Source organism: Podarcis filfolensis (assembly GCF_964270895.1).
Source record: "Podarcis filfolensis genome assembly, chromosome: Z".
In the NCBI taxonomy this organism is placed as follows: domain Eukaryota; kingdom Metazoa; phylum Chordata; class Lepidosauria; order Squamata; family Lacertidae; genus Podarcis; species Podarcis filfolensis.
Window position 1 is genome coordinate 41,464,741 of NC_139617.1, and position 15,071 is coordinate 41,479,811.

The 15,071-nt window shown below is 43.3% G+C and overlaps 1 protein-coding gene across 10 annotated transcripts in view; it reads left to right on the forward strand.

Annotated features, from left to right (window-relative positions):
• CACNA1B (calcium voltage-gated channel subunit alpha1 B) overlaps window positions 1-15,071 on the forward strand; it is a 328,172-nt gene that overhangs the window by 164,457 nt on the left and 148,644 nt on the right. For 7 of the 10 annotated variants that reach the window (XM_083597112.1, XM_083597114.1, XM_083597106.1 and 4 more), the window contains exons 8-10: window positions 521-636; window positions 8,215-8,271; window positions 9,560-9,634. In XM_083597112.1, the coding sequence (XP_083453238.1) occupies window positions 521-636; window positions 8,215-8,271; window positions 9,560-9,634 (248 nt within the window). The remainder of the gene's footprint in view (window positions 1-520; window positions 637-8,214; window positions 8,272-9,559; window positions 9,635-15,071) is intronic. The other 3 variants (XM_083597115.1, XM_083597110.1, XM_083597111.1) reach the window with 1 other exon arrangement.

The following is a 15,071-nucleotide window of genomic DNA, read 5'->3' on the forward strand; positions in this document are numbered from 1 at the left end:
TTCTTCCAGTGGCCAGCCAGTTGCCTCTGGGAAACTGTTAAGCAGAACCTGAGTGCAACAGCTCTCTCCTCACTTGCAATTCCCGCAATTGGCAATCAGAGGCATACAGCCTTTGAGAGTGGAGGAAGAACCATAGAACCATGCTGGCTCCGTTTGCAGAGTTAGACCCATGAGACTAAGTGCATGGCAGCTGGTACATGCCAGCCATGTGTCTGAGCCCGGGGGGGGGGCAGTGATGGAGGCTTTCCATGCATCCTCTGTGTTTGGGCAGGGATATCAAGCAGTCCTTGAAGTATCCTAGACTCAAGTCATTGTGGACTTTATAAATTTATGCAAGAACCTTGAACTATGCACAGTAATATATGGGCATCTAATGCAAGCTTTTAAGCCCTAGGCTGATGTGCTGCTGATAGCCTCTCCCCATCCAGAGCCTAGCTGTTGGAATAGTCCCCTGGAAATCTGCTGGGAAACTCAAAGATGGGCAAGAGTTGTATTGTTTTGTCCATTTCCTTCCCTGCAGTGAGTTTGCCAAAGAACGAGAGAGAGTTGAGAACAGGAGGGCCTTCCTGAAGCTCCGGAGACAGCAGCAGATTGAAAGAGAACTCAATGGCTATTTGGAGTGGATCTTTAAGGCAGGTAAGGAATCAAGGGTCTCTGGCTGTTTTGTGTTGGGATGCGGGAAAATAAATAAGAGCAACCCCCCCCCCCATCTATGCTGTGGGTCCTTTCCCCTAAAAATCCCCTGAAGTGCAGCTTATAAAGGAAACCAACAAACCACATCATAAAATGAACAAAGTCACATTTATCAGTGAATTAGATGATGTGCACTAATGCAGAACTCGATCTGACCCAGCGAGCCCAAATTAATACAAATTTAAAAGTTGACTTCAGCTCCCCCATCGATGTCCCCTCTATTTTCCTCCTTCCTTTGTTGCTCCCAATAAAACAACTTTTCCAGCTTTCATCCCTTCTCCCTATTAATAAATAAACATAATCCATATCTCTCTTCTCTGTCTGAAAGTCTCAGAAGCCATCAATATGTTACACGCTGTGGTCCATCCTGTCCCTTTCACTGTTCTTATTTCCAGCTTCACGCTTCAAAGGGGGGGTAGGGTGATATAATCTCAACAAAATCTATATCTCCTCTCCATCCTCCCCCCTAAGCTAATACATCTCCCTGCAGTCCATCCTGCCGATGATCAGTTCCATTACCTCCGACTCCACAGTTTACTCTCTTCAGAGTGTGTAACAGACAGTCCATACAGTTGTTACATATCTTTTTTACCTTTACTATTTTTATTTCACAATACGAAGTTCCAAGGGTGGTCAAAATCCCACAAAAGTCCCTCAAGGTTGTTACTGTCTGTCACCTTTCAGGCAAAGTCCTTAGTTATAAAATAAATCCATCGCAAAGAGGTATCTTTAAAGTCCACTCTTCCAGAAGACTTTACATTCCATTGCTTTAGGGGAGGGTAGATAACACAGATCCCAAGGAAAAAACGTGACTTAAAATACTGCCTACCCCTTGCCTTTCACCGTTCAAGCAAAGCAGAAATTAGTGTCTTTCATTCTTTCCAAACAGATGATTTTCTCCTGCAACATAAATCAGGATCTTTTTTTGGGAGGGTGCCTCTTTCCACAGCTCACTACAGTAGCTTGCTGAGGCTGTCCTTGGATGGAGCCATTGAGTCCAGCACCTTCACCTTCTTGCCTGGGAGACAGGGCTTTCCACCCCTGCTCACAAACAAAAAAAGGCATGGTTGGTTGGTATTGCTGGTTTTCCAGCTGCCTCCTGACTATCGTGGAAATCTCAATTTATTTCTGGTGTCATGCAGCCGCTGGGTTGGGTAATATCTCTTGTCACATGATGAGGCAGGAGCAGAGATTTCTGGGAAGTGGGTTGCCATATCTCCAGTTTTTTCTCCTGCCTTGTTGAGAGCAGTCAGCCTTTTGTTTGCTCCACACAACTCACAGCAACTCTTCCCAGTTGATCTTGCCCCAATGAGGCAGTTGTGAGAACTGAAGGTCCACACTTCCCACTCTCTAAGGACTATCCCCCGGTTCCTTCCCCAGCAGCCTAAGACTCTGTCATGTTGTCTCTTGTTCTTCCACCCTCTTCATTTCTCTGCATGTTCTGGGAGACCAGGGGGGAGGGGAGCTGGTCACAGCAGGAGGGGGAGACTCCCTGGATTCTTCAGCAGCCTGCCTCATCTCTATTTCCTGGTCCCTCTCCTCCCTGCCTCTGAGCCTGGACCGTTCTCTGCTTCATCCTCTTTCTGCTCACTAAACCCTGTTGCTTCTTCAGCTTCTGACATCTCCTCCCAGTCTGCTCCTCTTCTCCCTCTGACCACACATTGTCATCCCACCACCAATCCCCGGGGTTCCCTTGGGGGTTCCCCAGCTGCTGCCTCCTTCCACTCCCCTGCATCCAGCCCATCCATGACACCACACTTGCGTGAAGCCAACGTCTCCTCCACTCTTTCCATGTCTCTTCTGGTTCTGGGTGACAAAGGTTCTGGGTGGCTTGTCACCACAGGAGGGGGAAGACACCTGTAATTCTCCACCAGTCTGATTCATCTCTGCCTCTTGGTCCCCCTCATCCCATCCTCCTGCTTCTGATTCTGATTCTGGACTCTCTGTCACTGAATCTCCCAGCTCACTAAGCCCTGTTACCTCTTCAGCTTCTGATACATCCTCCTCCTGGTCTTCTCCTTCTCCATCTGACCACTCATCTTTTCCCACTACCATTCCCTGAGCTCTGAGCCTTCTTCAGCTGGTTCCTCCCACCATTCCCCTGTTTCCAGTCCATGACATCCACACTCCTTCTTCCCAGGACATGCCCCTCACCACCCCTGCTTTACCACTTCCTTGAGTGTTTCTGTCTAGCTAGAACGTGGCCTTGGACACTGATAATGCCTCTTGCCTGCCTGGATGGAGGAGAGAAAGAGGTAAATTAACATTTGTCACTCCACCCCCCTTTTGCTTCTAGCTCCACCCAACACTACTACATGACTCCCAGTAGGCTTCCCATAACAGAATAAGGCCCACAGACTGAATAAGGTCACCCAACCCTGCTGTACAGCCCAATTAGTGCTGCCCTTTCTTCCCATTGTTGTGTCTGTATATTTGTATATAAGGGACTGTCTGGCTCCATTCAGATCAAAAGCAGGTGGAGGGGTGCATATGGAATGGTTGGGCTATTGGAGCAAATGTCAGTTTATATCTTAAGTGGTCCTTGGAAATGGGCAGCTTAGGACAGCCTTCCTGATTGCTGTTGCTCAATGAGAACTGCTTATAATTAGCAAACCTCAGTTTATCTCTGCATGACAACTCTACAGTTTCCCGGCATTCAGGAAAAAGAGCCATTCATTTTATATTCACCATTCATAAAATGTACCTTTGGTTTGTTGATAGCTCTGGCTCTGTTTCCAGCTCAGAGTAATAGCCACTATTGCAAGTGCTTTATAATTTATATGGCAGTGTTTGAGGGGTTTCTGTTTGGGATGGGTTTTTTTGATGTGTTGTTTTTGTGTGTGTATTTTATTGCAATGTAATTTTTAGTCTTGATTGGGTTGGGTTTGTCCTTAGATCAGCCAGGCTGAAAGGTGGGTTACTGGCAGTTAGAGGCATACTGCCTCTGACAGTGAAAGCAGAACATAGACACCGTCGCTAAGATGCACACACTAGTCTCAACTAGGGGCAGGGCCTTTTCAGTACTGGCCCCGACGTGGTGGAACACTCTGTCACAAGAGACTAGGGCCCTGCGGGACTTGACATCTTTCCGCAGGGCCTGCAAGACAGAGTTGTTCCACCTGGCCTTTGGTTTGGACTCAGTCTGACCCTTATGTTTCCTTCCCCTTATGGTTTTGATCTGTGGGTTACTATTAAAATAGGGTTGCATTTTAAATTGTATTTTAACCTGTATTTTAAATTGGTTCTCTCCCCCCCATTATGTTTTTATTGTAATTTTACTGGTGTTAGCTGCCCTGAGCCCAGCTCTGGCCGGGGAGGGTGGGGTATAAATAAAAAATTATTTATTATTTATTATTACAGCTTGCCTTGCTAGATCAGTCAGGAAATTTTATTGTATTTTACTGGGTGGGGGAGGATTGCACTGAAGCCCATCTAAAGAGGGAGCCACATCAGTGTTAACAGTGAGGGGAACTGCTAATACTACACTGTGCACAGTGAAAAAGAAAATGGGGTCAGCTCCCTATGGCATCATCAACATTTTACCCACACATCCATCCACTGGGGCCATCCCTGCTGCAAACGTGCCACCTCCCTGCTTGAAATTAGACTTTAAAAGAAGCATTCCTTTGTAGCCAGCGAAACTGCTTGAAGTCATTGTATGGTCTCATGGTTTGGTTAAATTTGGGAGGAGTGCACCAGAGGAGGGGGAGAGGAAACATTCTGTTGCACCTATGGAACTCTGATTCCTCATTTTCAATATCTGTATCTTCTCAGCTGTTTCACATCTGGCTCATCTTCCCAGATACTCTCCATCAACAAGCCCTGCTGAATAATTCTCTGGTCCTGCATCCATACAAAGGCAGTCAAGGGAGCCATGCGACGGTTCCTTGCTGTCCTTCACATAGACCCAATACTTTTTGAAGTGTGGCTTCCATTAAATTGGACTTAAGAGTGGGCCAAACACTTCTCCTGATCTTGATAATGACTTTGCACGCAGGGTAGTTCACTGATGACTTTTTAGTGTGTGGCCTGTGACACCCATATATATAACCCCTTTAAGAGGGGGACCCCGGAATCGCCGCTGCGGAGGGGTGAGTCACTACTTCATGCCCCCTCCCCATATAGGAAAGAAAAGACTAAAGAATTCCACCCAAGGCCTTAACTGCCAAAGTTGTGACGAATTGCTGCGAGGAAGACAAAACCTGCCAATGCAGGAAAATTTCTTCCCGGTCCTTCAACAGCAACCAGTCGAAGACCGTAGCAGCACCCGCTAAACAGGAAGGAAAAGTTAACCTGCAAACAAGAAACATTAAACAAAGGGAGGGTAGGGAGGGTGAATCTCCAGAGCCGATTGCCTGGCTATTGTCGGCTCCACCCCCTTTTAATAAATGGGGCTGGCCCCACCTCCCAGCAAGAAACTTGATTACTGAGGCTGGGCGTGAACCTCCAAAAATTAACACTGATAGGCAAGCCAGCCCCTGTTTGCTAGTAAGCTCCCTGGGAACTGTAGCACCGCATGCAAACCCACAGAGGGCACCCACAATGTAAAGTGTGAATGCTCATTAATGTAAATATCAGAATACAACATAAATCACCATAATGCTGACGTCTGTGACTGTGTGACCTGGGTGCCTGCTCCGGCTACTATGCAGGTGCTCAGAGCTGATGGGCAACTTCCCAGCCCATGAACAGAAAAACATCAGAAGAACCCAGCTGCACCAGGCCAAAGGCCCGTATAGCATTCTCTTCTCCCAGTGGCTACCCAGGTGCCCTGATGGGAAGCCCATCAAGCAGAACCTGAGCACAATGGAACTCTGCCCACCTGCGACTCCCAGCAACTGGTTTTCCCAACATGTCTTCTCTGGCAGGGGGACGTGGTGTGACACAGTAACGAACATAATCAGACATAGGCACTACTCCACCTCTTTCTGCACATGCATGCTTCTGTTGCCCCATGATTTCCCCATGAAAACAGCAGGAAAGTTCCGTATGCCAGTATACCACCCCAAATTTCATCACTTGACGTGATTTTCCAGATTAAGGAGGCTCTAAATGGATTTTTATTCTGGAATCAGATGACACAGAAATGAGTGCTCAACAGACACTATATTGCATTAATTTTCCAGAAGTGGCTTTTATGTCATCTGAGAGCTCAAATATAATGTGGATATTAACAGCTAGGGAAATGTCGGGGAAATGGAATAAGCTTCTGTGTGAATGCAGCCCTGGTCTTCAGTCTTAGGGTTCTTTATCTTTAAACTGCACTTGGACATTCAAACAGAGGACTCTTTCAAACAGAAGACTGGCCTGTATCAACCCTTCTCTTCAAAGAGAGGCTTCTGCTCTGTAAGGCAGGACAGTCTGTGCTCTGTTACACCCCCCACCACCAGATTTACTATGGATTTAGAAAATAATAATCATTGGCTATATTTTAGCTTTTTCGTTTGACACATATGCCCCCCGCTTTTTTAATGACACTGCTGTTGTTTTGTCTGGAGAGAAATCCACTAGTCCAATCTTTCCCCAGGCATTCAGTGTCCTTTGTTCCCAACATTTAATCTAAAATGTTGCTGCTGAGTCAATCTCTAAGAATTTAAAGATGCAAACAAATGAGATGAAATCTCGACATCCTTCCTTCCTAGAAAAAGGACACAAGCCTTAAAAGTACAGAATAAGCATAGTTATGACCTGAGAGAAACCCACAATCTTGCATTAATCGGAGCTCAGGGCAAAAGGGGGTGATGTTCAGAAGTCATTGTGTACATCTAGCAGTAGCACTTGATGATGTGGGAAGGCAACACCAACTGGGTGGCTTTAAAACAGGATTGAACAAATTGATAGAGGGTTAGACTATCAATAGCTAGTAGGCATGATGGCTATTCACAGTCGGTGACACTATGCATCTGGTGACCAGGTTCTAGGAATCATGGGTGGGGAGAGGCAGTGGTGTAGTCTGGGTTGCCAGCACCTGGGGCCACATGGAGGGGCTAGGTGGGAGAGAAGGAAATGAACAGAGTACGCACATGCATTCAACTGCCTAACAGCATCTGCGTCACCCATGAGATCACAGCCACAGAAATAATTAAAAAAGAGTTGTTCCATTGTCTGGAGAGGTCACTTCCTGGTTCTCATGGAGATGCCATTTTCAGTGGAGCCCAGTAACAAAAGTGCGCAGCTGTAATGAGGCAGCACCAGGTGTTGAAATTTTACGCCTCTAGTAATTTTGCATCTGGGGCAACCACCTGTCTGCCTCCCACGCTGCGCCACTGGGGAGAGGGCTGTTGCCACCAAGTTTGGTTGTGAATATCTCATATGGATCTTGTTGGCCACACTGAAAACAGAAATGATGTCACTCATTCGACAGGCATGGGGAATCCAAGGAACACCACATGTTACTGGACTGCAGCTCCTATAATCCCTGACCACGGATGGAAAGATCTATCAGTTTTGTCTTTCACATTTTTCTCATTTTTCCTATCTTAAATTTGGTTGTCCACATTGTTTGGCATTTTTAAAAAAAATTAAAAAATCCTCGTGTCATAAAAATTCACCGGTGTTTTAGTGCAAATATCACCAGATATGCGCATTTTTATATGCTGTTTTGACTACTGTGCAAATTTTAGCAAGTCATTCCCCACAATGCATTGCATCTTTATGTGCTATTTTCACCAATATGTTTGTTCTTATGGAAACTTTTCCCCAATATATGGATTTCCATAAAACTTTGGTTGGTGAACTGCATAGTAAAATGGATGGTTTAGTTAAGATTTTTGCATTGCAGTGGGTTGGTCTAGATGACCCTTGGGCTCTCTTCCAACTCTACAATTCTGTGATTCAATGGAAATGTCAAAGCTGTGTTTCAGTTTATATATCATTTGCAGAAGTGTGAATTTGATTCAGATACACACACACACACACACACACACCATTTTCAACATTGTAAAACATACTTTTATATCTTGTACATTTTTTTTTACTTCCATCGATCACATCTGAAAATTTTCTAATCTTTTCCTCTTAATTTACATTTCTTACTTCACTATTACTTTTGAATATCATAACTAATGTCTCTCTTCTTTATCTTCTTTGCAATATTTCATATATTCCTCCTTACAAAACTTCTTGTAGTCCTGCTAGCGTAATTTGTTGATTACAATTGCTCTTCAAATAGTTCACATATTTATTCCAATCTTCTGTGAATCTCTGGTCCTGCAGGTTTCGAATCCTTCCTGTCATCTTATCCAATTCTGCGTAGTCCATTAACTTTTATTTGATTCAGTGTTAAATGAGCTGGGAATCAAATATCTCCCTCCTCCCCTATCACTGGCCATTGGCCATGCTGACTGGGGCTGATGGGATTTGGAGTCCAACAACATCTGGAGGACCACAGCTTCTACATCCCTGCCATTGGGGAAGAGTGATAGTTGTTGAACTGACTTTGATATTCCCAACTAAGCAGGGTATATATATTTTTTACAGTGTGTGCACTTTTTTCTTTTACTGTTCTTTCTCTGTTTCCAGAGGAGGTGATGTTAGCAGAAGAAGACAAGAACGCCGAAGAGAAGTCACCCCTTGATGGTAGGTTGCTTTGTGGTGCTTTTGGCTTCTTTTGCATAAGGTTTGTATGCTCTGTGTGTGTCTCAGCAGCTTTTCATGAAACAAAAAAGGGTGGATGCTGTGTTTGTTGCTTGGAAGTGCAATAAAATAGTCCATTTCAGCTTCTCTCTGTTTCTCATTCAGCAACCCCCCCATCACAGATTCGATTCATCACATTTTCACAGCAATTTGTGTTTTTTTTAAAAAAGACTTATAATACCCCCCCCCCAGCATTTTAGTGTGAGTTTCTCAAAACGAACAAATTTTCACAAGCCATTTCCCCAGATATAATGCGCTTTTTGTAGGCTGTTTTCACAAATGTGTGCATTCTTACGCACACTATGCATTTAGTATATGTTATTTTCAAGAAAACATACACCCTTAGGCACACTTTGCCCTAAGATAATGCATTTGTGCTCACTTTTCTTGGTAAGAGAACTGCATTGCAAAATTTAGAGAAAGGGCAGATTTTGAAGGACAGCTGCGTTTCAGTTCACTTAATGGTTCGTGAAGTGCAAATTAGGCACTTTGTCATTAAAATGAAAACAAACTCAGATTTCTCCTCGCATCCCAAGCTGGATGTCCCAAGAGGCATTTGATGCAGCAGCAGTCAGGCTTGCTATGCTGGTGTTCCCAGCTGCCAACCCTGAAAACTTGAAGGATGGATAACAGTATTTGAATATAATGTGGACCTGTCAGTGACACAGAATCTGTAGTCCATCTCAGGATTCCTTGACATATGTATTCAGGCACTGAGAAGCAGACACCTGTGCATTTGCTGTGGGGAATTCTGGTCTAGCTGTAGGAGAGGCATAGGTCGCACCCACAGCATAGAAGCATAGAATTGTAGAGTTAGAAGGAACCCCAAGGGTCATCTAGTCCAACCCCCTGCAAGGCATTTAGAGCACTCACTATACATTTAGAGTTATCCCGTCCCTATACAGTCCCAGACAGCCATATTTACTTTTACCATTTCCCCAAGATAGAGAATCTCAAAGCTTTGGTGCTGTGGATGTAGTCCAGCAACATCTGTGTGCTTCTGTTGCTTCTGAAGCCCCTCCAAGATAACTGGGAACTTCTGTCTCCTTGCTGCTCTTGGCATCTGGCTCATAAGATGTTAGAATTCACTAAAGTTCCATTAAAAGACTTTTCCCTCTTCCTTTTCTGACTGTCTTTCCTCCTCTCGTGTCTCCTCTTCCTCCTCCCTGCTGTCTCCCTTTCCTCTGTTGCCTGTTCCCTTCTCCCCTTTTCTCCTCCTGTTCACTGTCAGGGAGGGCCACTTCTGAAGGCCCAATCCTGCGAGGCATGGCAGTGGTGGAGATTAGCGGCGGAGGCACCTATAACAGTGAGTGGACGGCAACTTGTCAGGGTTCTAGAGGGCATCAGTTGTGGCTTTAAGCTCCTGAGCACTATAGGTCATTCACACCTAGTTAGTAACATCATTGGTCTGGCTGATCGGTGATGAATCAGCAAAGAGTTCATCTTGAATGAGGATGACTGTGGGCCAGATTACATGAGACTTGGATAGCGCAGTTTTGTCCTTCAATGCAGGGTTATGGTTCACAAATTTCCAGTGTGGAGTGATCAGGGTCCTGGGATGGGTCCTTTAATGTTCCATTTCCCCCACTGTGGTCCTGATCTAGATTGGGATCACCTGCAATTACATTGCCCCCAAAACTCCCATTGAAACCAGTGAGTGGGACTGATCAAGACTAGTACTTCAGTGTAAGGCAAGAATGGGGGACCTGCGGCCCTCCAGATATTTATTTATTTACTCATAAAAATATTTATATACTACGATTAATAGAGGGGGAAAAACAGAGTGAAAAATCATAAAGAAAAATCATATAAAATTGTTAAAATCAGAAATCAGCTAAATACAATGGGAAGATGTATTCTTAATGGCCTGCGTAAGCCTCTGACAGAATAAAAACATTTTCATTGGGCACATTAAAGTTGATGCAAAACACTACTAAACCTTAGGTTACGTAAATACAATCCTGGTAACAACACACACAACATAACAGGCTGTTTTTGACTATGCAACTTCTATTTCAAACACAATTCAACATGTAATATCTCACAAAGTGTAATTCCATAGACCAACACACAATGCAAACAGAACATATCAAGATAAATTAAAGCCCAATGGATGGTCAGGAGATAAAGTCCATTCAGTTCCTAAATTGGCATATTGGCAATAACCACAATATGGTATGCTTATTTTATGATGTTCCACGTATCGCTGCTTTGAGGATTCTTATGTTCCTTGTATGTAGATATGGGTAATTTTGTTCTATCAGTTGAATTTATTTTGTTCCATGTTTCTGTCGTACAAGAATATGAGTTTGCATGGCTGACGAAGCACAGTTGGGCGAAAAAAGGTATTATCTCAGAATACTTGTCGTGCCATACCTTCAGGTTTTCCATCTGATTCTCTTGATATGTTCTGTTTGCATCATGTGTTTGTCTATGGAATTACACTTTGTGAGATATTACATGTTGAATTGTGTTTGAGATAGAAGTTACATAGTCAAAAACATCCTGTTACATCGTGTGTGTTGTTACCATGTTAAAGTTGAAACAAAAGGTGCCTGCTAAATCTTAGTACTGAGCCAATGACACTAAAGACTCAGTTTCTTGTTATCAAATGAGCCTCACCAACTCAGGGAACAACCAGTGATGCTTCAGCAGTTTATCTCAATGATTGAGGTTGGATATGAGGGTTCAGGAGGTCAGTGAGATACACTGGACCTATGTTATTCAGGACTTTGTAGATTACTACAAAGACCCTGAACCTGACTCAGAAGTAGATGGGTAAACAGTTCAGATGTTTTAATAATGGTGTCACCTGTTGTTGGCCAGGTGGCTTCATCAGAGGTCTTATCATGGCATCTGGACCAGCTGGAGCTTCCAAGCCAGGCCCAGGGGGTGCCCCACATAGAGTGCATTGCAGCTATCCTGCCTCAGGGTTGCCAAAAGAAGGACTACAGTGGTCAGGCTATTCCTGTCCAAGAATGGTTGTAGCTGCTGAACCAGAGTTAGTAAAAGGCACTCCTAGCCTCTAGTGACAAAGATGTATCCAGAAGTACAGATTTTGCTGGACTGCAAATCCCATCAGCATGGCCAGAGTTCAGCAATAAGGGAAGCTGTATTCCAGCAACATTGGAAGACCACAGGTTCTACATCCCTGTCCTACACTAAAGTACCTACCAGTCTGGATTGGGCCTCTCATGCTGGCAGTTTGTGTGTGTGTGTGTGTGTGTGTGTGTGTGTGTGTGTGTGATGAGCAAGTCTGACCCATGTGGTCTTTTGGGGCAAGGTTGCTGGTATCTCAAAGGGGTTTGAATCAGAGACTGAATCTCAGAAGCCTTGGGGGTTTTTTTTATCTCTGACTCTAACCTGGAGCTGAATGTCAACCTGACCTTCCACGGAATGAAGACTTGGAGGAGCACGGAGAGTCCTCCTTCACCAGGGCTGCCTCAAGAGGATACTCTTGAGCAGACCTTGGGGTGGGTTCCAACAGAAGAGCCCCCCTCAGAGGATCACGCCTCTGGATCATGTTTGGATTGGATTCATATCAGTTTTCAATGTTTGATGTTTCTTTGGCTTGGCTTGGCTTAGCTTGGCTTGGCTTCTATGGTTGCTTGGTAATATTGTGTGTGAGGCCTTAACCACAGTGGCCTCCACAGCTGGGCTGCCAACCCTGTGTCCCTCCATATGATGCTGGACTACAACTTCCACCATCTCCTGCCCATTGGCCTTCCTAGCAGAGGCTGATGGGAGTCAAAGTCCAATCACTTCTGGAGGGTCAGGGAAGGAGAAAACTCAGGCACTCCACATGTTACTGGACTGTAGCCCCAGAGAGCATGGTCAATGGTTTGGGAGGATTGAAGTTGGAGCCCAGAACCATCTGGAGAACCAGATGCTCCCCATCCCTACTGTAGGTGAAACTAGAAATGGGCTTGACTAGGAACATAAAAAGAGCTCTGTAGGTTGAGACCTAAGGTCCATCTCATCCAGTATCCTGTTTCCAAGAGTGGCCAGCTACATGCTTCTGGCAGTCCTGCAAATAGGACATGCATGCAACATCACTTCTGTATGGTTGCCTCCCAGTAGCAGGCTTCTGATATACTGCCTCACCATGGAGGGTCTTTAGAGTCATCATGGCAAATAGCAAATAGCCATTGGCAGACTTCTCTTCCTTCATAAAGTTGTCAAACCTCCCCATAGAGCAACTTGAGAGCAAAGATAAAAGCCACTTGAAAGCAATGGGCCACTTCTATATTTTGCAACAGCAAATTCCATAAATCTGTTTTGCATTGTGAAGAAGGAGTTCATTTGATTCACTTTGTTTTGTCCTGAAATTACTGCCAGTCATTTTCACTGGGGAAAGCTTATGGGGACACACAGGAGAGAACTCTCTTTAGATGTCATGTAGGAGATGAGCAGGCTTATTGTTCTCTGTTGTTCTGGGGAGCAAGACTTTTGGATGAAAATTGTAGGGAAGTAGACCATGGCTAAAAATTAGGGGAGAAATGTTTTAATGGGGTGAGCTGTTTGACAGGAGGTCTACCTCAGGAGGTGGTGGGCTCACATTTGCTTGCAGCATTTTAAGCAAGGGGTGCACAGTCATCAGTCAGTGATGCAGTAGTTGCACCCCGCATTGCAGTTCCTGAACTGAATGGAAGGGCTGAACTTGAAGACGTCTCTTCCAATTCAGTAGTTCTATGATGCACTCTGAGTTGCAGCGCTATGACAGAGGTAGTAGTACTATACAGATCTTTCTCTATTTTCTTCTCACCAAGCATACCTTCATAGCCATCATCTACATGAACAAAAAATACTTCTGCCTTTTATAAGAACATTAGATGTTTAGATCACCTGTTCAGGTTTCTACACAATCATCATTACTGAATATGTGGACAAATAACATGAAAGCCTGTCGCTCTAAATAACTTTTGATATGGATGCAAGTTGCAGCTAGGATTTCAAGAGTCTACTCATGGAGAACTTTGCAAAATCTATTTGTCTTTGTGGTATAAGAACTTATGGATTTGTGCTGTTGCAGAAGCAGTAGCAAATATATTATGGGTCCCTAGAGGAATGAAGGACTCAGAATGCTTCTGTGTCATCTGGTGAAATTTTAGTTCTTATGCTTCACATTTAGATGCCCAACATTCACCATCCACACCAGCTAGGGAAGTATGAATATCTTGATTCTTCTTCTTCTTCTTTTCTTTTCTTTTCCTTTTCTCTCTTCTGCTACTGCACTCTTGGATTTTCAGTTATAGTCACTATTTGTTATTACAACTTTCAATACAAATAAATATATTTTTCCTAACAGATATGAAGTGAACCTACTTCATGGCTTAGTAATACAAATTCATAAAGTATTACATCCTTCTCTCTCTCTCTCTCTCTCTTAAACATTTTTTTTATTAAATTTCAAGGAAAAGAAACATTTCCACATATACTCCTCAATACATTTTTTAAATACTTTCCATCCTGTTTTCCAGGGTGATTTTATTTTCTTCCCCTTTGATGCACTCTGTCTTCTAGCTCTTATAACAATATCAAAGTAAGTTCTAATTCTTTCTGTTGCTCATGCCTCAAATCCTCCTCGTGAATTCATCATACTATAATATTTCTTTAAATAGTCCAAAAAAGGCTTCCATTCTTCCACAAAGCTGTCATCATTAGGTTCTCTTAATTCAGCTGTTAACTTTGCCATTTCTGCATAGTCCATCTTCTTATAAGTTCTGCTTATCCATTCTTCTTTTGTAGGAGTTTCTTGTAGGAACATATAGAATCCTTGCTGCTGTCATAGTATACATAAACAATCATCTTTTATGGGACTTGTGTTCTTCTAATCCCACCCAAAAGAAAGCTTCAGGTTTTTTGGGGGGGGTATAATCACTTTAAACATCTTTTTAATCTCATTATATATCATCTCCCAAAATGCCCTTTCTTTCCTACAATTCCACCACATATGAAAAAAAGGATGTTTCAGCCCTTTTGCATTTCCAACAGTTATTAGAAACCTTCTTATATGTTTTAGCCCAATTACTAGTTGTTAAATACCATCTATACATAATTTTCATATAATTCTCTTCTATAGCAAAACATAAATTTTTAATCTGTTTTTCACAACTTTCCCCACACATTTATTTCTATGTTATGTCCTAAATCCTTGGCCCATTGTATCATTACTGGTGTATTTCATCCTTCTATCTCATTTAGTTTTCTGGTGAGATTTTAATTTTAAAATTTCATAATACGGTAAAATAAAGACTATCAAAAATACAAATGGAATAAATGGAATACGGGGTCTTCTCTTAGTATTTCATAGCCTTTGCCACCCACAGACGACAGTAACTCCTCCCAGCTTACCTGGGATCTTTCCTTGTTTTCCCAGCCTCAACCAGGGAGACCATCATTTCCCTGTCTGTCACCTAGGGTCCTCCATCAGCCATCTACAATCCCTGGACCTTGATATATAGGACTCCAAAGAAAGAAGAGAAACAAAGAAGAGAGACAGACAAAGAAAGTAAAGAACAATGAGAAGAGAGAGAGAGAAATACAATAGAAAAAGAAACATTACAAAAAGAAAACTTCAGATTTTCCATCTGCCGATTACATAAAAGAAGAAAAAAAGGATTATTTAAGATATTCAGTTCATGCTAGCGTCCATCTTCCTCCTTTCTGCTAAACAATATTTCTTTTAAGTCAAGGCGTCTCAGGTTCATTTCTTTTCCCCATGAAAAGTCCAAGATGAGTTC